Source organism: Ursus americanus, chromosome 9 (assembly GCF_024610735.1).
Source record: "Ursus americanus isolate L20-20 chromosome 9, mUrsAme1.1.p, whole genome shotgun sequence".
NCBI classification, from domain to species: Eukaryota; Metazoa; Chordata; class Mammalia; order Carnivora; family Ursidae; genus Ursus; species Ursus americanus.
The window spans coordinates 17,883,959-17,905,399 of NC_142135.1; the positions used below are offsets into that span (position 1 = coordinate 17,883,959).

Below are 21,441 nucleotides of genomic sequence, written 5' to 3' on the forward strand. Positions count from 1 at the left end.
GCTGTACTCCAACCCACGTGGCTGGCCTGGGATTGCCTTTGACGTCACACCGTGGGGGAGGTGTGACGCAATAGATTGGGAAGCCCTGATTGGCCACGAAGGGCTTCCCCCGAACTGGAGGCCTGAGTATATATAGACTTGCAGCTCAGCGTTAAGAGTAAAGTGAGGGGTATTGGTAGTTGGGCTTTGCTGAGGAAGTGAGGGTGACGGAAAAGGGGGAAAGACTTCACTGCCCATTGTAGATTTCAAGCTTTTCTCCTTGTAGATATTTCATTGCAGTGAAGGAGTAGGAAAATGCACCTTTGGAAGCGTTAAACAGGGTTATGATTTTTTAGAAAGGCAATTTTAAATTTATAAAAGGTCAGCGCGTATTCAAATGCTCAATGATGCAAGTTTAAAATGTGTATTTATATAGATTTGGCTAGGACAGATATTTATGCCCATCAAACTGTTTGTACATACGGTTTTAAATTTTACAGAATAGGATTGAAAAGAATACTTAAATTCTGAACATTTTCTTTTCATTCCAATGTGTGGAAATTGACTCATTCATTATATTTTCGCTGCGTTTTTCTGGATACTCAATAAGATTACTCAAACTACTGAGGTACTGCATTTTTATCTTTACATTAATTCATTCATTCATTCATACTACATTTTTAATGCCCCTCATGCTCACTGAACGTCTTTTCACTACTTGGCTATTTTACATTTCCAATAAAAGGTTAACTCTTTATTTTTTTTTTTTAAAGATTTTATTTATTTATTCGACAGAGAGAGACAGCCAGCGAGAGAGGGAACACAAGCAGGGGGAGTGGGAGAGGAAGAAGCAGGCTCATAGTGGAGGAGCCTGATGTGGGGCTCGATCCCGTAACGCCGGGATCACGCCCTGAGCCGAAGGCAGACGCTCAACCGCTGTGCCACCCAGGCGCCCCCAAAAGGTTAACTCTTTAAAGTGCTTATTTTAGTATTTATATTATGTCATGTGTGAGTTTGCAGTTTTGGAACAAGTATTCAGAATCCTAGGTCAACGTCTCTCAATGATAGCACTGGAATTAGAATATCAACACTCCTATTCACTGTTTCTGACTTATTTCCTGAGTTGGGGGAATAGAAAAATGTCCTGTAGATACAAACAACATGCAGACCTATTACCTGAGTTGCCGGTGTTGTACCTAGAACTACATCTTTACTTTACCAGAGAAAATTATACAGCTTCGATAAATTAAAGTCTTAAATTGGCGATTAGCCTCAAATTTGAATGTCACTCTCCACAAAGCAAAGATGAAGTTTCTTCCATCCTGGAACACAGGAATTGAGCAACGAATGAATAAGAAACTTCCTAGAAAGTAAGTCAGATTGAAACTAGTCATTTTAGTTAGGTTTATAGATGAGCCTTCTAGTTTTGAATTTTGTAAACACTTTTTTATACATGGTTTCCATACCAGCTTTCTTTTAAAATAGTTTTTTTTTTAAAGATCTTATTTATTTATTTATTTGAGAGAGAGAGAGAGAGAGAGAGAGAGCATGAGCTGAAGTGGGGGAGGGGTAAACTGACTCCCCACTGAGCAGTGACCCTCTTGCAAGAGTCAGTCCCAGGACCCTGAGATCATGACCTGAGCCAAAGGCAGACGCTTAACTGACTGAGCCACCCAGGTGCCCCTAAAACAGTTTTTTTTCTTGAGATTTTAAGCACAGACCATTCACGGATGCATTTTTTATCTATTATTGGAACTGTGGGAAAGCCCTTATGGATAATGTGTAGGTCCCCTTTGGCAAAGTTGTATTACAGTGTTACATTTTTTTAATTGAAGTGTGGTTCACACACAGTGTTCCGTTAGTTTCAGGTGTATAACATAGTGATTGAACAAGTCTGTACACTTCACGCTATGCTCACCACCAGCGTAGCTCCCCGCCCCCCATCATCCAACAGTATTACAATACCGTTGACTGTATTCCCTATGCTGTACCTTTCACCCCGTGACTTATTTACACAGTTACATTTTTTTCAATTTAAGAACAAGTGGTTCGTTACATTATCACCTTCCTGACTTTTATGTAATGTGCAAGTGATGAGTTAAGGTAATTGGAGAACAGAGTATAAACTCCACTGTCCCCTTTCTGGGTTCTGTTTTTTTTTTTTTTTTTAATCCAAATTCACAGAGGTTGCAAGGACCAAGCCAGTGGCAGCTGGTATGACAGCTGAATGGGGCAGACAGCTCCCTGTAGAAAAATCATTTCCACCCCTACTTGGTTTTAATCCTTTCCTCTTAGCGGCAATCTGTGTAGAGTAAGTATCACCCCACTCCGTATACCTTAAACTATTCAAGTGTATTTTGAATGTCATCGTATATACATACATTGTATATATATCGCCTTGTTCACAGTCTAGCTTTCCAAGTTACGCCCAAGGTGAGGCTTGAACTCATGACCCCCAAGATCAAGAGTAGCATGCTTTACTGACTGGGCCTGCCAGGGGACCCTCACAATGTAGGAAAATGTTGATACAGGAGTCCAAATAAATATAATGAGGTTACACTCTTAAATATTTTTTTAACGATTTTATTTATTTATGAGAGAGAGAGTGAGCACGAGCACGAGCTGGGGAGAGGAACAGAAGGAGAGGGAGAAGCAGGCCCCCCATGGAGCAGGGAGCCAAATGCGGGCTGGATCCCAGGACCCCGGGATCATGACCTGAGCCGAAGACAGACACTTAGCTGACTGAGCCACCCAGGCGCCCATCTGAAATATTTTTTTAAACTTAAATAATAAAACAGTTACAAAAGAATGCCTCTTAAATGCATAATGTTTACTGCAAATTTTTAAAAAGCAAGTAATAGGCAGTTCACATTTTAATGGAATTTGTCATACAAAAAATAGACGCAAAGAAGTCTTTATAAATAACCATAGTGTAAGGCAACATGTAATAGGGCCCATAGAAAAGTAAAATAATAGTTACCGTTTATCACATGTCTAACATGTATCAGGCACTGAGTTAGATTCTTTATACACATTATATCTAAGCCCAACCCCCCATAAAGAAAGTTATATTCCTTTTATAATTCCTTTTATAATTCAAGGAACCTTGTCTCAGAACGATTAAGCCACTCAATCCAAGTCACAGTGTTTAGAGAGGAGTGTGGACGCACTTTAATCCAATAATTCTTGAATACAGTGCCCCCGAATGGCTATGCTGCCACTGGACTAGTCAAGTTCTATGGGGGCTTAAATTGAGGAGAACCCACATCTGAGAGAGATCAGAAAAGATTTCACGAGGAGACTTGGCATTTCCTGCGGCTACATGGGGTTCTGACCTATGAAGATAGTGCCCTAGAACCAATGGAGGAGGAGCACAGAGAGCTAAGATTCCAGGCCAAATCTTTTTGCAAACTTTCCCCTTTGCCACGCTGAACTTGGGATGAAGCTTATGATGGTGAAATTCAGGCACCAACAGGGCTGTTGGGAGAAGTGGCATCCTTGGAGTAATCGATCAATACCGATGGTTCACATGAAGAGAAATCTGAAACCCACAGCGCTGGATCCAGACACAGCTGGGGTGACAAGGCCTTTGAAAGGCCTATTGCCTAACCTTGCAAGCTGGGCTCCAGGGTCTCTGCGAGGATCAATGCAGTGGGGCTGGAGAGACAAAGGCCAACTTCAAAGCCAGAGAGGGAGAGGAGGTCAGAAGGGGACAAGATGAGGGTCATGTGCTCTAATATGTCCCAGAGGGTACTGTGCTGTAATGTGAAGACTATTGAGAGGCTTCATTTGGGTACTTTTACCTCCGATTCTGGTTGAGGACAGTAGCAGACGCAATTGCTGCAATTAGAATCACTTAAGGAGATTTGAAAATTACTGATGCCCTGTTAGTGCCCCGTACCAATGAACTTAGAATGTTGGAGGAGCCACACGTGGGTAGTTTTTACAGACCCCCCCCCAGGAATGTGGCTGTATGTCAAAATTTGGGTACCCCTACTTCTTACCTTTGCTCGCCAGGCCTTCCTAATCCACACTAAGCAGGCAAATGGCTACAAGCAGAGTGTGTCTTATATTACAAAGAAGCAGGTTTCCATGCTCCTTGGGTAGTTTCACCTGCCTAAGTTAATATTCTTAATTCTGATCACTCTACGTATGACTGGAGGCCTAGCCACCCCCACCCCACCCCCTGCAATACAACAAGTTTGGCGTAGAGAAAACCTGTGTTCTAGAACCAGTGCTGTTCATGAGATGTAATTTTGAGCAATGCATTCGCTAAACAAATATTCTTTACATATCTCCTTTTGGCCTTTGTATGTGTAAATATTGGCTACAAATTAAAAAGATAGCAGTCTAGTCTTCAGTGATTTTAGAATATGAGGAAAAGGGCAAGTGCACTTTATCACTTAAGTTACTCTGTCTTTACATTAGGACATTAAAGCCTTTAGTATCCCATTGAAGCTGGGATAAGTATATATATATATTCCTTGCCTACTTACAGTAAACCTGCAAAAAGGTTGCGTTCCTATTTTGCAGATGAGGAAATAAGACTCAGGGAGTAGATAGATAGCAAAAGGAATTTACTCTTTGTACTCCTCCTTCGGGAGAAGAGCATGCCCACATTGTCATATTCATTCATCCTTATAGACCCCCAGCAATGGGTGTTTACGGCATGAAAATTAATGAAGTTTCAACCCTATCCCTAAAATTTGAAGTTCAGAGATATTGATTGTCTAAGGACACATGGCTGATTCACAGGAACCCTCAGGTAGTCAGACAACTAATATGAGGCAGAGCTTGGGCTTGAATCCATTAATTCCCAGTCCAGCGATGCTCACTATGCCATGGTTATCCCTTATTAACTAACAGTGCGTTAGAGGGAAGGAAGGCAGCAAGTGGCAGAGAGCTAACATCACTGAGCTCTAACTGTTGATAATTTTTGTTTAGGTACTTATATGAGTTCTCTTTTTTAATTTAAAAATCTGTTTTGTGAAGTCAATATGATTATTTCCATTTTATCTTAGAAGAAGACACTGACGGTGTCAAGTATTATGTAACTTGTTCAGTGTGACCACACCATTAAAAGGAAGAGCCACGAATCTGTCCTGGTTCAGTGTGGTTCCAGAGATGTGTAGGCGTGCACGCAACACACAAGTATATAGACACACACAAGTCATTAGACCCAAACACAAAACAGTATGTGGGTCAGTGGACAGTAGATAGTGTAAGAGTACAGATTTCAAGTTGATAAAAGATTATCTCAGTATCCCCCAGGCCCCACACTTGACCCCTGAATTCATAAGGTTCTTCAAACTGCACCTTGCAAATTCTGGAAATGCTTTTAGGAGGCCATTTGCTTTTTCTAACTTTATTATCTAAAGGTCTTCTACAGCTGGTCTGGTACTCCCTAAACCATTACATTTAGATAGCTGGGCAAGAAATTACTAAAAAATAAAGAAAAAAAAAAAAAAAAACCCTGCTGGGTGAGGGGTACCCTTAAGGGTTCAACATATATTCATTGGCCCTGCAGCAAAGATAGGAGAGGGACCTGTTTTTAGTCTGCATTGACCGCCTGTGTCCGAAAGGACTTTCTCATTTGTCAGCATGCCTACAATGTGCCGGACCCTGTTTTTGGTACAAGAACACACAGTTGGTAGAGATCATCAAGTCCCTGCAGCCATAGAGTGTACATTGGGCTAGTTAGAAAATCAAGCAGAATCTGGGGAGAGGGACAGGGAGTGGAGAGAGGGAGGAATCATTTTAGAAGGGAGTGGTAAGCTAAGACCTCGCTGAAGAGATAGCACTTGGCCCTAATCTCTGTAGCCTTTCCCAGATGCTGACAACTAATTTGAGTTCACTTCACTTCTCCCAGATCCAACACAAAGGACCAGTTCATGAAGCCATGGGAACTCAGGTCTGGCCACCGCACCAGTGCTGTGGGAGCAGCTGTCATTCTAGCTCATCCCACGTTACTTCCTGGTTACTAAGAGGTCAAGGGGGAAAGAGGCTCTGAAACCCAGTGACCTATGGAGTCCAGCTTGGGGGGTATGTGAACTAACAGCAAGGCTTCTCTCTGCTCTGCAGGTGAGACAATGAACGCAGGAGTGCCTTTGTCACGGTAAAGCAGGATTTTGGCTACAGGCATTAACAGCATGGCTGTTGCATAGACATAACCACCAGCTTTCCTTGCGATGAGGTCATTCTATGTCCCTTTTGGCTGCATCCACATAGAAAAATATCTGAGCCCAGAATCTTCTCTGAGTGTCGGCTGATTTTGCATCTGTACCCGAGTGTCAATTCCCCATTTTCCATAATAGCAGGAAAAGAGTTTTCGAGGTTCGTTTCTAACATTTCCTTACACAACATGTTGCATTAGCCAGAGACAAGGATGCTGCCTGTTGTGTCATGACGATTCAAATCTAGTCAGCAAATATTTACTGAGAAGACTGTCATCTGGCATTATGCCACCATATGGCTCCTCCTCCTGGTTTTGGGACTGTGGACAGGTTACTCATGTACGTAAGAGTCTTGGTTTCCTTGTCCTTTGTATATGTTATTTGTAACATGAGATTAAGAACACATTTACCATTTAAAGTTACTAAGATTAAATAGGATCGCAATACTCAACAAAACAGACAAAACTGGCCCCGGTGCTGGAACCTAATGGATGGTGACCGTTAGCTGATACAACCGTGATGCCTATGACAATGTCGATGCATAAAATGACATCCCTTCATTCAGCAAATATTTACTAAATACCACCCATAAACCAGGCAGTGTTTTATGTCCTTGGGGCACATGAGTGAAAATAGATATAAAAAAAAAAATTTGTTGACTTTGTGGAACTTACATTATGGTACATCAAGATACTCTAACACTTGGCTTAGCTTAGCATTTACTGTGAGGACGGGTACTTAGTGAATAACTGTTATCAGGGCTAATCGCAGCTGAAAAATCAATTAAAGTTTGATTTGGGCAAAAAAATCCAAGTTTTATGTTTTAAATCCTCATGGAGGTGGATTTCTAAGTCCTCTTTCCATGTAGCAGTAAACTCTTATGATCCAGGATGGAACTAACCATATTTTCCAATTTAACAATAAAGCCATATGTCTGACAAGGAGAGTTTGCTTATGAAACAGAGTATCTGAATTGAGAATTGTCTCAGAAAGTCTCACACATATGGTGCCCATATCTATGAAATCGCCCCCGGGGGGAAATTATAAAGCAACACACAGTGTGTGTCCCTCCTGGAGATCAGTGTATTCCCTCAGTAAAGCTGGCTCTGAAATGTGCCTTTTGCCCTTTGGCCTGGACTGAGAGGCCGCATGGGTCATAACCGGCAACAAGACGATACATTGCAGAAATATAAAAGGTTCAATTTTAGCCATGTTGCTGCAGTTTACTAGCAACTTTTCCCAGGCTTCAAAGGGACATTCTGTAGACTCCTGATGTAAGAGGGTGTTCCCACTTCAGCTGCGGCCAGCAGATGCTCTGCGAACGCTCTCTTTGTCCACGTGTGCTGATAAAAGCAAGGAAAATGTGAATAATGGAAAAGAATGGCAGGCAGTTCTTTTGCTGGCTCTGGTGATTTGAAACACAAGCGAAACACACACTTCAGCTTCTCCCTGGCAGAGTGTTTTAGTCCCCTTGAAATTTTTCACTCTTGTGAGAATGACTCACATCTTGGAAACGATAAGTTCCAAGTCTGGCGCTCCCCGCACCTTTAGGCATTGGTTAAGGTGCCCGTTGGGAGTTTTCAGCATCCTGTCAGCTGTCGTAATTAACAAGGGATGCTGTGCTCTCTTGCTTCTCACTGCAAGCTCACCATTTCACCGCACCCCAGCACCCTGAACTTTCCATTGTGTTGGGATTACCTTTATCAGCCTCAGATGTCCTACGTAAGTGCTGGAAGGGAAATACATCGGTGTATGTTGTTTTAGCTTCCTTGTTAGCTGATACTTTAAACTGCCTCGTGCTCTTGGTTTTTAAAAACCCTTTCATAACCACTTTGATTTGGCTCCTTACTGCAGCTCTGTGAAGAGGTCTTGACCAATACTATTATCTCCACTCAGCAAGAGAAGATAATGTCCATAAGCTAGAATCCTGGTCTCCAGGCTATTTTGCATCACCTAGGTTGTATTTAGTTAGGGTGAAGTAGACTCAGAACTCACAGTGGGGAAGCAAACAAACAAAAACTCAGCAATTAATTCTTGCCAACTAAGCATCCAAGGCAGGTCTTCCTGATTGGTGGCTGGCTCCCTTCCACGTGGCAGTTCAAAAACCAAGATCCCTCTATCTTCGGACTGTGCAATCCCGGGGGACCTTGTCAGTTTGTGCATCAAGCCTGTGGGAGGAAAAGAGAGATTGCAGGAGACCCGCCCTCAAGTCCCTATTGATAAAGTGGCCCATCTCAGGTCTCCAGAAGCTGGAACTCCAGGGCCGGCCACCCCAAGCAGGCTTGTGTTTCGAGAGGAAACACAATGCGTGAGCGTCACCATCTCCCCAAAGCATAATGCACATCCACTCAGGACCCCATTGGTGCGTAACCACAGTTACTGGGATGTGAGCAGTGCCTCTTGGACCCGAGTGATGTGTTGGCCGCACAACTGGTAGCAACCAACATCATACCAGGTGCTGTGCGGACATTCGATTTTAAGTCAATGTGGAGTCGGAAAACAGAAATAGACTATCCAGCCAGAGACTTTGCAGAGATAATTGCTTACCTTAAGTTTCCACTTAAAATAGATTTACTTAGCTTTCAAAAGCTGGTTGAATTAAAGAAAAAGGTTAAAAATTAATTATATATAGATGTGACAAAAACCCCAAAGACAGTGTGAATGATTGAAGATGGGGACGCAGTATTTATACCAATGACGTCCTTCATTATAGTTCGTTATCAGAAGAGGAAGAAAATAAACTTTGGGGGAAAAACTGTTATTGTGGTTTATAATAAGAAATACATATTTGGTCTTCATCTTGTTCCTGGCACAGAGCTTCTAAAACCCTTGGTGTTTTGAAGTGAGGGGTATCTTTTGTTATGTCAATGGCGTGACTTTTAGACAGTCTAAGTAAGGGTGGGGGCTGCTTACCAGCAAAGCCAACCATTTGATAGAGGATTGGAGCATCCAGTCCTAACCCCAGACCTCTGGGGAGTCTAGAGGGGCTGGAGATTGAGTTCAGTTGCCAATGGCCAATGATTTAATTCAATATGCCTGTGTAATGAAGCCTCCATAAAAACTCAGAAGGAGAGAATTGAGAGGGCTTCTGGGTTGGTGAACACACTGAGATTTGGGGGGAGTGGTGCTCTTGGAGAAGTGTGGAAACTCCGTGCCCCTTCCCCAGACCTTTCATCTGGCTGCTCCCGAGTTATGTCTTTTTATAATAAACCAGGAATCTAGTGAGTAAACAGGTTTCCTGAGTTCTGTGAGCCACTCTAGCAAACTAATCAAACACAGGGTGGGTGGGTCTTGGGAACCTCTGATTTATAACCAATGGATCAGAACCTGGGCTTGGGACTGGTGTCTGAAGTTGGGGAGATGGGGGGCGATCTTGTAGGACTAACCCCTTAACGCATGGAGTCTGATGGTGTCAGAATTGAGTTAAATTGTGGGACACTCACTGTTGTCTGGAGACTAGTTTGTTCGATGTGTGGGAACCTCCTTCTCACCACACACTGGAATTGGGTCCAGGAACCCAAAAGAAAAACAAAATAACAAAAGTCTACCAGGTAACTCTTTAACGTTCAGCTTTGGAGATACATTAGGAAATGCAAAAAAAAAAAAAAAAAAAAATTGTCCTCCTGTGCTCTGGTTGTTCAAAACCTTATTTAGGAGACACACACACCCTAGGGAGAAGTACACAACTGGCTGCTATTAAAAGCTGAAACGTGTTTCAGGTCCAGTGTGTTACAGCTTTGAGAGGATGTTGAAATTCAGCGGGATGCTATTTCTTCCTTAATTTATGAATTATTTCTCTAAACATTTATTGTGTGCTTACTGTGTTACAGTAAGGTTTCTGATCCCCAGGATCTAACCATCTGGTGTTCATGCTGGTGGATGGAAGAAACAGATTTCCGAACAAAGGAATGCAAATCAGAATTAAAGGGGCTTGAGAGATGTGTATGCAGGATCCCCAGGCATAAAGAACTTGTAATGTCAACAGAGATTTGGAGTCTAAACTCCCTCATTTAATGGATTAAAAAACCTGAGGCTCAGAGAGGGAAAGTGACTCTCCCAAGGTCACACAGCTAGTTGTTGGAAGAGTTAGTGCTAGAATCCAGGTATCCTGATCTCCGACGTCAGCGGGCTGCGTGGAAAGGAGGTGAGCTGAGGGATTTGCTTCGGAAAGGAGATGAAATGGAGCAAAATCTCCTATGCGTTTTTCGCTGGTCGGTATTGGGGGTTAGGGGGCAACGCGGCGTAGGAAGAAAGAATGCCTTGCTCACTAGGACGATTAGGTTTAACACCCAGCCATGACCGCCTACAGAGAGTGCATCCCTAGATAAATGACCTAACATACCAAAAATAATACTTCCATGTATTTGTTGAACACATTACGGTTTCAGTAGCACCTTGCCACCATCATCTCATTTGAGTCTTGAAACAGTCCTCCGGGGTGTATGTACCAGAGGGGCATCCTTATCCCTATTTTGCGGATGAGCAAACTGAGGTGTAGAAACCCACACAGCTGGTCAAGTGAGAAAGTGAGGTTGGAGCTCCCGAGTGCTTCTAGTCCAGTACTCCCCATGATACCATGTTTGTAACAAGTATGAAACAAGAGTGTAACCAAGAGTATCATTTGATTGTGTTACAGATGCATTGTGAGAGGTTTCTATGTATCCTGAGAATAATTGGAACCACGCTTTTTGGAGTGTCTCTCCTCCTTGGAATCACAGCTGCTTATATTGTTGGCTACCAGTTTATCCAAACAGATAATTACTATTTCTCCTTTGGCCTGTATGGCGCCTTTTTAGCATCACACCTCATCATCCAAAGCCTGTTTGCTTTTTTGGAGCACCGGAAAATGAAGAAGTCCCTAGAAACACCCATTAAGTTGAACAAAACTGTCGCTCTTTGCATCGCTGCGTATCAAGAAGACCCAGACTACTTGCGAAAGTGTTTGCAATCTGTGAAGAGGCTTACCTACCCTGGGATTAAAGTCGTCATGGTCATAGATGGGAACTCGGAAGATGACCTTTACATGATGGACATCTTTAGTGAGGTCATGGGCAGGGACAAATCAGCCACTTATATCTGGAAGAACAACTTCCACGAGAAAGGTCCTGGTGAGACGGAGGAGTCACATAAAGAAAGCTCGCAACATGTCACCCAGTTGGTCTTGTCCAACAAAAGTATTTGCATCATGCAAAAATGGGGTGGAAAAAGAGAAGTCATGTACACGGCCTTCAGAGCGCTGGGACGAAGTGTGGATTATGTACAGGTAGGTTTCCGAATTCCTGCCAGGGCAAACATACATTGAAATAAAGCAGCTTTTGTATCTCTCCAGGCATATGCTATAGCCCATCCTTGTCCGTCTGAACACAGTACTCCTTTCAGTTCATTTGGAAACAGCGTGACTGTTGAAAGCACATTTTGAAAGAGAGGGAAAAAATCTCGTGTAACTGTTAAGACTATCTACGAAAATGCTTAACTTATGCAGTGTTATTGGTTGGAAATCCAGATTATTTTGAACAGGAGACCTTCCTTCCTTCTCACTCCCTCCCTTACCTCCTCTGCCCCCTTGGTTCTGCCAAGTCAAATCCAACGTCATTTTCCACAGTCTTAAAATCTCCAGCCTTGTAAGAAAGTAGTGTCTGCCGAGCAGAAGGGTCTTGAGAAAATCTGCAGGCTTAAGAGATGGCTATAAAACGTTTTTCACAGACACTGGGCAAAATGGGGGTGGTGAGAGCAATTTTGATTTAAAAGGGTAAGGAATTCAAAACTGAGAGACAGGAAGAAAAGGAAAACAAAAAAGGGAGAAAAACAAACACACACAAAAACCCTTCCCAGAGCAAAACCGAAGTAATGTTTATTTCACTCCCCAAACAGCATTACCTCACTCACTGCACTTGACCTTTGAAAGCATTTGTGATGGTGTTTGCTCTCATGAAAATGAGACAGGCTCTGTCTGTCATTAATTCCCTGACTGCTCGCCCTTGGGTTTCTCCCCTCTTAGTTCTCACTGAAGCTTTCTTTAGAATGTTAGTAGGGTCCCTGTGAGTTTGCTAGTTGCAATTTCTTGCAGATACTTTAATTAGATTTTGGCCATGATGATACAGAAAAGGGAGATATGTCTCTGATTTAAGAAAATCCATTGGGACACCTTTCCAGTCCTCTAATAGGTGAATTCTACTTTGCAGAAGACCTGTCATCTACTTTAGGGGCCTTGATTGCCACAAAATCGTGGCCAGTGGGATGACAGGCGCTGTGCCATGGGATGGGAATTGGCACTGGCTTCAGAATCAGTTGGTGGAGGCGGTAATCCAGGCATTGCTAGCTGGATGACCTCGAGCAGGACCACCTCACGAGCCTCAGTTTCTGCATAGAATAAACCAATCTCACAAGGAATTTGAGATTACCATGGGGTTAATTTTGGTTAATAGCTGAAGAGTTTCAGGGCATTTTTTTTTCAGTTGATACCAATCTGCATATTAGTATCTTCTAGGGAGTTAATAGAGTTTCACTCCCAAGTTTCTCCTAGTCTCCTAATTTCTAGAAAGGTCACAGTTGAGGTACTTTTTAGTTAACTCAGGATATTTTTATATATTTTCATAATGCAACTTCAGGCCCAGATAGAGGATGAAATGATCCTTTTATTGATTTATTTTAATTAATATATATATATATATTAAGATTTTATGTATTTATTTGACAGAGAGAGAGCACAAGCAGGGGGAGCAGCAGGCAGAGGGAGAGGGAGAAGCAGGCTTTCCACCTAGCAGGGAGCCTGACGTAGGGCTCAATCCCGGGACCCCGGGATGAAGACCTGAGCTGAAAGCAGACACTTAACTGACTGAGCCACCCAGGCGCCCCTAAAATGATCCTTTTAAAGGAAGTGATGGGATGGCTGGGGAACTTAGAGAGGTTTGAAAGAATGAAGCTCTGGGCCTAAAATGAGGAAGCATGTTTTGATATTTTGCCTTTAATTCTAGTTAAAACAATTGCTATGTTTGTCATTTCTAATCAAGATGTCATTATGAGGGTTTTCTTTTTTCTTTTCCTTTTTTTTAAGCCTCTTCCTCCCAAATCCCCTTTTCCCATCATTCTTGTTTTTTTTTTTAATGATTTTTTTATTATATTATGTTAGTCACCATACAGTACATCCCCGGTTTCTGATATAAAGTTCGATGACTCATTAGTTGCGTATAACACCCAGTGCACCATGCAATATGTGCCCTCCTTACTACCCATCACCAGCCTATCCCGTTCCCCCACCCCCCTCCCCTCTGAGGCCCTCAGTTTGTTTCTCATAGTCCATAGTCTCTCATGTTTCATTCCCCCTTCTGATTACCCCCCTTTCTTTATCCCTTTCTTCCCCTACCGATCATCCTATTTCTTATGTTCCATAGATGAGAGAAATCATATGATATTTGTCTTTCTCTGCTTGACTTATTCATTCTTGTTTTGAATTTTGTTTGTATCCTTGACAACTTGACATTGTGCCTGACCAGGATAATACAAGCTATGAAATGTTAGAATAGGCTCCTTGCTAGAGCCCTAATCAGGCTCGAGAACTTTCCTTCCATCAGGCTGAGGCCTCCAGAGAGACTGACCTGAGCAGCAGCTGTTCCCTGGGTCCTGAATCCTGCTGGAATTCTCAACCCATTCTAAGCACTCAAACAAGGGTAGGGAACCTTCTGGCATTCTGAAACCAGGTGGCTCCATGCTGCCATCCCTCATCACATCCCCCAATATTTAACTATGTGTGCCCTATAAAAGTGGAAATGTCACAAGGTTCAAACCAGTACATTCCCACCATCCATTCTGAGTGACCGAGGGTCCAAGTGTTGCAAAGCAGAAGCCACAGAAAGACAAAGGAGAGGGGGTTAAAGGATGTTGGCTGCTGAGCATTACATGTCACTGAATGTGAAGAGCAGGTTGGCTACAGAAAGGAGGCAGTGAAGTTTAGGTGCTCATACACGAGAGAAAACAGGGCTGGGGCAGACATCGGACTATCTGCTCGCATGCTTGCTAACCTGGCTGAAGACGCCGCTGAGCTATGCAGACATGGCCAAGATGATTGGTTTCCTCCAGTTGCTGCTGGGTCGTGGGCACTGGTTAGCTCTCTTTCCCCTTGCTCTTGAGTAGACGTCTTACCTATTGCTCTCATGACCTTTTATTTCCTGACTTCGGCACTCTCCCAGCGCCTACCCAGCTCCTCCCTAAGTACTAACACATGGCCCTGCTTCCTACCAGAGAAAATCAAAAGTACTGCTTCTGAACGCCGTCAGGATCTTCTTTTCTCTTCCTTGTTTATGGTTGCAAAGGTACCCAGTTCACTTCCTATCTCAAGGCTAACCTTTCTGCATAGACGCCTGGGCTCTCTGTGGGTCGGCTCCCTCTGGTCTCCACCAGAGCAAGGCTCTACTGCCTGTCCCTCCACCTCGCTCAGCTCTCCTGTCTAGTTTTCCCCACCTAAAGCCATTCCAGTAACTACCGCGGACCTAGGGTACGGAGAGAAGCTTTAGTCTAGGAGAAAGCCAGTGTGGTAGCAAATTCGCCTAGGATGCTGGTGGCTGCTTTCAGAGAGAAAGAATACAGGAAAACGTAAGTAATGAAGTGAGAAAAGAAGGAAATGAGAAATAAAGAGGAGAATGGGGAAGATTTTCCGAATTTTGAATCAAAGTGGTTTCTGGAGAGAACTTTTTTTTTCAAAAAGGGACAGATTCTGATCTGTCTCGAATGGCTTAAGTAAAGTAGGGCAAAGTCTTTACCTTCGCAAAATAGTACTTCTATTAGCTTTTTTATTTACTAGAGTAACACGTGGCGGTGTGTTTAAAAACATGGAAAAGCACAATGAGCAAAATTAAAATCCTCTGCAGCAAATACATGACCCGTGGATTCTCAAATTTCGATACTGACAGCATATACCTTTCTAATGTTCCCTTATTTTGCAAACAGTTTTCAGATTATAGTGTATTTACTTTTTGTTTGTTTGTTTGTTTGTTACTTCTCACCAATGTCAGAGGACTTTTTAGGTGTACTTTGATACCTAGATTATATAATTTCTTTATTCTTACGACCTATTACTGAGCATGAATATTACAACATAAGTGGCCACTGGTAACTGTGTGACCCGAGTAACTATCATTATCCCCTGATGTGTGGTATTAGCGATTTTCCAGGTAGAAAATACATAATAAGCCTAAACATGTTCTACCAGGGAAGATTATAGGAGACAATTTTATTATTAATTTACTCTGACCGTATCCTAGGTATCCACATTTCCTTTAGCAGGAGAAAAGTAAGACTAAATTATTCGTAATTGTAGACATGACCTTCATTATTCATGGAGCCTGTATTTGTAAATTACCCTACTCACTAAAATGTATTTGTAACCCCCAAATCAGGACTTGCAGTGCTTTTGTGATCATTTGCAGACGTGCAGAACGGCATAAAATTTGAGTCACCTGACGTGCGTGTTCCCAGCCGAGGTCAGAGAAGACTGTGCTATACTGTGCCCTACACGGTCCAGGGCGGTGTAAGCAAGGCCCTTCCTAATCTACTTCGTATCATGTTTTTCACATTGTTGTGCTTTCTGTGGGTGATGCAGCTGTTTAAAGTGCCCCCCAACTGTGGTGCTGAGTGCTGGCTAGTGTTCCTCAGCACAAGGCTGTGACTGCCTCATGGAGAAAATAGATTTGTTGGGGGGGCTTCGCTCAGCTGTCGGTAACAGTGCTGTTGGCCCTGAATTCAATGTTAATGACCCCAGTTCATATGATAAGATGTATTTCAACAGAAACACAAATAAAACAGGTATTGATCAGTAGACAAAAATTTGTGACCAGAGGCTCAGAGGAACCTAACCCCATATTTGTGCTAGAAGCAATTGTTTCGGTGTTCTCTAAGTCAGTGTTCACAGAAACTTCGTGAAACAGAACTATCATGAATCATGAGAATCAAGTATATGTCATATTTGCTTGCTTCCTGTTCTGTATGGGAAGCCTAAGCAACTGAACTATTCCGAGGGCCAATCCTGAGAATGTTCTATGTGTTCTTGTACCGTCCATACTGGAGGGTGAGATTAGAGTACATTGAAATAAGAATGGGGAAATCCGAATTCTAGACTTGACTCTTGTTTGTTTGCTGTGGTAGAACAGATGATCTTCGAGATCATTCCCAGCTCAGAACTCTAACTCAGTACAGTTTTAATTTCTCTGACGTTTTAATTTCTTTCTAGCAATACACCTAGGCTTTGCATGAGTATAATCAAAAAACAAAGCAAAAAAAAAAAAAAAAAAAGGAGGGGGAGGGCATCAGAATTTGCTTTTCATTTAGCAGTTACTATCATGTTTTTCACTTTCATTTTTATTTTATTCTATTTCTTTAAGATTTTATTTTTGTGTAATCTCTACACCCAACATGGGGCTCGAACTTGCAACCCTGAGATCAAGATTCACATACTCTATGACCGAGCCAGGGCTCCCCTCACTTTCATTTTTAATCTTCCCTTTCCCCCAAATTTGGGTTCTTGAATGTAAGCCCTGAGTTAACTGCCACCATAATGGGATTTCCTGACTCCCTTCTTTAGAATGAGAATTCCAACCATTTGGAATAAGGGTGTTTCATGGCTTAAGCCTTAGAGGTGACAACATTTGGTTTCCCACGTTCCCAGCTGGCTTGTCACCTTTGTTTTGCGCCTTCTATGACTTTCACTCATGTGTAAGCCTTCCTAAAAAGAAAAGAGAATGACCAAATGACTCCTTTTTTAACCTTAATGTTTCGAGGAGATTCTAGGTTGATGAAAGCCAGTAATCATTTTACAACAATTTGGATAATTCATCCTACCAAGGGAGGCATATATCCTCCTCATTCTTTTTAAAACAAGCAACAGAGAAGGGCCAAATTGCTTAGATGTCTATGATTGTCTTAGATGTTTTTTGGCTAGATTTGAGATCCCTTGCCATAAGCTCAATTGGTATAAGAAAAGATGGTCTTCCTCATCCTGCCTCCCTCTCACAAAAGATTATTTTTCTCTTTCTTTGAGGGTTTTTTTTTTTTTACTGGAATGGTTTTACTAATTAATTTCAAAGTGTCTTTTTAGTTCTAAAATTCTTAGATTTTATGGTTGTATTTGCCGCTTTAATCTGATGCTGGTAAGTTTAGCTGTAGGCTTACTTGTAAATTCCATTTATCCAGAATCCAAATAAATAGAAAATCAAGATTTTTAAAAATTGAAAGTATCATGCAATATTGATAAAGTCCTAGAAGTTTGTTATAATCAAATTAATTACCATATACCATGGACTTTTGAGTGACCTCGTTGGCGATATGAGAAATTTTAAATTGTGTGCAATATTCTATTTTTGTGAAGGTTATTTTCCATTCGAAATTTTTAGTTTTCCCCATCTCCGGCATGTATAGGGTCCCATCCGAATTATGTACTCTTTTTCAGCACATAATTGAGTTCTCAAGTTCAGATTTAAAACATAAAATTCTGTCCTACACATTTAAGTACTTAAAAAAAACAAAGAGTGTGTTCCTATTTTAAATGGTGTCACATTCAGCAGGTCCCATGTCAATGAGGTATGAAGTTAAGATGCAGCAAACACTTTTATAAGTCTTAATGGGTCCAGGCTTCAGAGGGGAGGGGGGTGGGGGAATGGGATGGACTGGTGATGGGTAGCAAGGAGGGCATGTATTGCATGGTGCACTGGGTGTTATACGCAACTAATGAATCATGGAACTTTACATCAGAAACCAGGGATGTACTGTATGGTGACTAACATAATATAATAAAAAAAAATTAAAATTAAAAAAAAAAAAAGAAAAAAAAGTTTTAACGGGTCCAGGGTCTACCCTTTGTTTGAGGATGAACGTTCACACATTACACCCTAAGAATATATTCAGGACTGTAAATGAATACTAATCAGCTGCGAACTGCTGTCTATTTTTTTTTTTTTTTTAATTTCTTTTCTCTAGTAGACAACCCAATCTAGGGTCGTTTACATTGCCTGCTCAGAATTCAGTTTGCTTTACTTCAGTTTACTGGGTATTGGAGTAAGCATCGGTTTCCCGCTCGCCCCGTGAGCCATCACTTACTTACAGTGAGAGTAAGAAGGACTCCTTCTCATTGGATTAGTGTCCTTAGTAGGGGCCTCTGTTTTTGGTTTGTCACTTCTGGTTTAGGTTTATCACCTTATGTCTTCCTTTCATTGAGCATTTACTATGAGCTAGCCATTATTAAGTGCTTTACCTGCATTATCGAATAACTTCCCAACACAACAAACTTTAGGTGGGTATGATATCCATATTTTTCATCTGAGCAGTGGAGCCTTAGGAAGGTGAGGTAAGGGCACCAAGGTCAAGAAGCTAGTTCAAGTTTATATACACTTGGTGAACGGTGGATTGAGACAGATCTGTTTGGTTCCAGTATTTGCACAGTGCTTTCTCTTCCCCAGTAGTGTGTTTCCTCTGGTGTTATACTGTTAAGAGCTCAAGGAGACTGGCAGCATCTCGTGTTTGCTAGTAAATAACCATTTGTGATTTTTTTGTTGTAGTTCTGGCCTATCCCTTTTCACTAGAGAAATGTCCCCAGGAAAAGGAGGGGGAAAGGAGGGAGACTCCCTTTACTTCGTGGTAAAGCTGTGTCACGAAAGCTGGTAGCGGGGTCATGACCAAGAGTAAATTCCACACACTGTAGAAAAAAAGTTTCACTGGGTCAAGGTTAAGATGAAGGGTCAAGCCTTGCAAGCAGGCAAAGGATAAAGGCAGTAGCTAACAGAAGGGGTCCTGATTTATTTTCAACCTGTTAACTCATTGAAGGCAGCTAGCGTAATTAAGATTTTCTCTTAATCTGTGTAGCTCTCGATGCCCTTTGAAGTGGTATGGGGCTGGAGTGGGGGTGGGGAGAGCCACCAGGCAGTCTGAAAGGAAACACGTTAAAAAAGTGAAACACAGAGGCTTCACATTTTAGGCTTGGGTCTTAGAATTTGAACAGCATTTGGTAGAATAGGTAACAATATTTCTAAGAGAGTTTGGTTTAAATTATGGTGAGGTGGGTTAACTTTAAGATCGGTGAGCTCAATTGGAATGAACTTGTAGTCTAATAACGTATGTAACAGACTATAAACTAATAGTTTGTAACTGAATCATCGACAGTTGCAGACACATTTGAATTTGTTCATTGAGATAAGAGATCCTCGATACATAATCAATTCCAATGGTCATTTTAGAGATTCTCTGCTGAGACATCCATTTGTGGTGAGGACTGTCGTGATCCCTTAGGTTATGGGTTTAGTTAGTACAAAAATGTAAAGATTATTACCTTATACTAATGGTGTACTTCTCTATGGCCCTTTTCAATTTACAAGGGACTTTGATATGCAGTGTCTCACTCCAGTGCCATTCAGATGGCAAATGGCTTGTTAAAGTTCTCAGAAGTAGTGACTTAATCAGGGCTTCGTAATTCTGAAGGCATTTGTCCTTATAATTAGGCAAATCTTGGCCAAAGAAAAAAATCTACTTCACCTGATGTTTTACACCTTTTATGCCATTACTATTCCTTATAAGACATGAAGATAGAGGCAATGATTTAAAAAAATCCACTAGAATTAAAACTGGGTTTAGAACATATTTAATCTCAACTTTTTTTTTTTTTTAATTTTATGAAAGAGAACCCTCCCCTTCAACCAATTATTTGAGTCCCAGGGTTGGCAAACTTTGCTTATAAAAGGCCTGATAGTAACTATTAGGCTTTGCAGGCCATATGGTCTCTATTACAACTCTTCAACTTTGCTGTTTTAGTGTGAAAGCAGCCATAGATGATAAGACAATGAATGAGCATGCTTGATTCCAATACAACCGTACTTATAGATACTCGCATTTGAATTTCATGTAATTCCATGTGGCACAAAATAGTATTTTTTAAAAAATTTTTTCAATTATTTTAAAAGGTAGAAACCAATTTTAGCCCACGGACCATATCAAAACAGGTGTGAGGCTGGATTTGGCCTGAAGACTTTAGTTTGTCAACCCCTGTTTTATTATTTTATTTTATTTTATTTTATTTTATTTATTTTTTAAAATATTTTATTTATTTATTTGACAGAGAGAGAGACAGCCAGCAAGAAAGGGAACACAAGCAGGGGGAGTGGGAGAGGGAGAAGCAGGCTCCAGCTAAGCGGGATGCCCGATGGCGGGGCTCGATCCCAGGACCTTGGGACCACGCCCCAAGCCGAAGGCAGATGCCCAACGACTGAGCCACCCCGGTGCCCCTGTCAAGCCCTGTTGTGGACAGGGAGGGAAGGGGAGTCTGCTACCTTTTGACTGCAGCAGGGCAGGGGGAAGGAGGAGGAGCAGTGGTCTTAGGCACTTCAGTTGATGACTCTGTGGTTAAGGCTGAGGTGGCTGGTTCCTCCCCAAAGTGTCTTTTTGTCCTGACATTTTCCACTCATTTTAGTGAAAACACCATGACTTTGCTTCATTTCCATATCTCCTAGTGAGAAATCTTATGACTAGTGATCATGTGGTTTAAACAAATTACAGGGAGACATTCAGTGTGGACAGGGAGATGTTTTGATTTATTCTCTAATTGTTTCCTGTGTGCAAATCACAGCCTGTAGTTTGGCCCCAGGTGAGGTCAAGCCCTGTGTCAACTGGTGTATGTCCTTCACAGTTCCTAGCCTAGAGCTAAATGGCCAACATTTGTGAAATTACAGACTTGTTATTAACTGGTGGGGAGACAATTAGAAACCCTGTTCCCACTGTACTGGTTTTCAGAGGGGCTAAAGTCACACTCTTTAGATAGTAATAAATACATGCTAGTAGGTCCATGAACATGCATGCTGACTGTCCCAGATGTTGGCTTTCTAGCCACCAAAGAGCATCCAGAAATCCAGAATTTGAACTTCTTATCTCTCTTTCTCTTCTTCTTTTTTTCCCTTAAGTATGGAATACTTCACAGCTTTGCATGTTTCCCGTACTCAGGAGCCATGTGAGTCTTCGCTGGATCGTTTCAAGTTTGAAGCCAGTCACAGAAATTGAACTTCTTTAAAGCTCTTTAATCCTACTGTAGCAAATCCCTGCCCAGGAGACTTCTGGGAACTTTCCCTTCTGACATAGTAACACCCACCACGAGAACAGTCTCTCTCAGAGAACTGCTGGCGCTTTGCTGTTGGAAACTGGGAAGGACAGGACCAATTTAAATATTCAGAGCCTCACAGAAGTTTGGTTCACGGTTAGCCATTTCAAAGGGGCCGTTCCCTTGGCTTGCCTGGGCTCACAAGGCGGAGTTACTTGAACATTA

The 21,441-nt window shown here is 41.9% G+C and overlaps 1 protein-coding gene across 1 annotated transcript in view; it reads left to right on the forward strand.

The window, feature by feature from the left end:
- The window catches only part of HAS2 (hyaluronan synthase 2), a 30,208-nt gene that overhangs the window by 1,883 nt on the left and 6,884 nt on the right, over window positions 1-21,441 (forward strand). Inside the window, exon 2 of the mRNA XM_045805721.2 lies at window positions 10,789-11,415. Within this exon, the coding sequence (XP_045661677.1) occupies window positions 10,789-11,415 (627 nt within the window). The remainder of the gene's footprint in view (window positions 1-10,788; window positions 11,416-21,441) is intronic.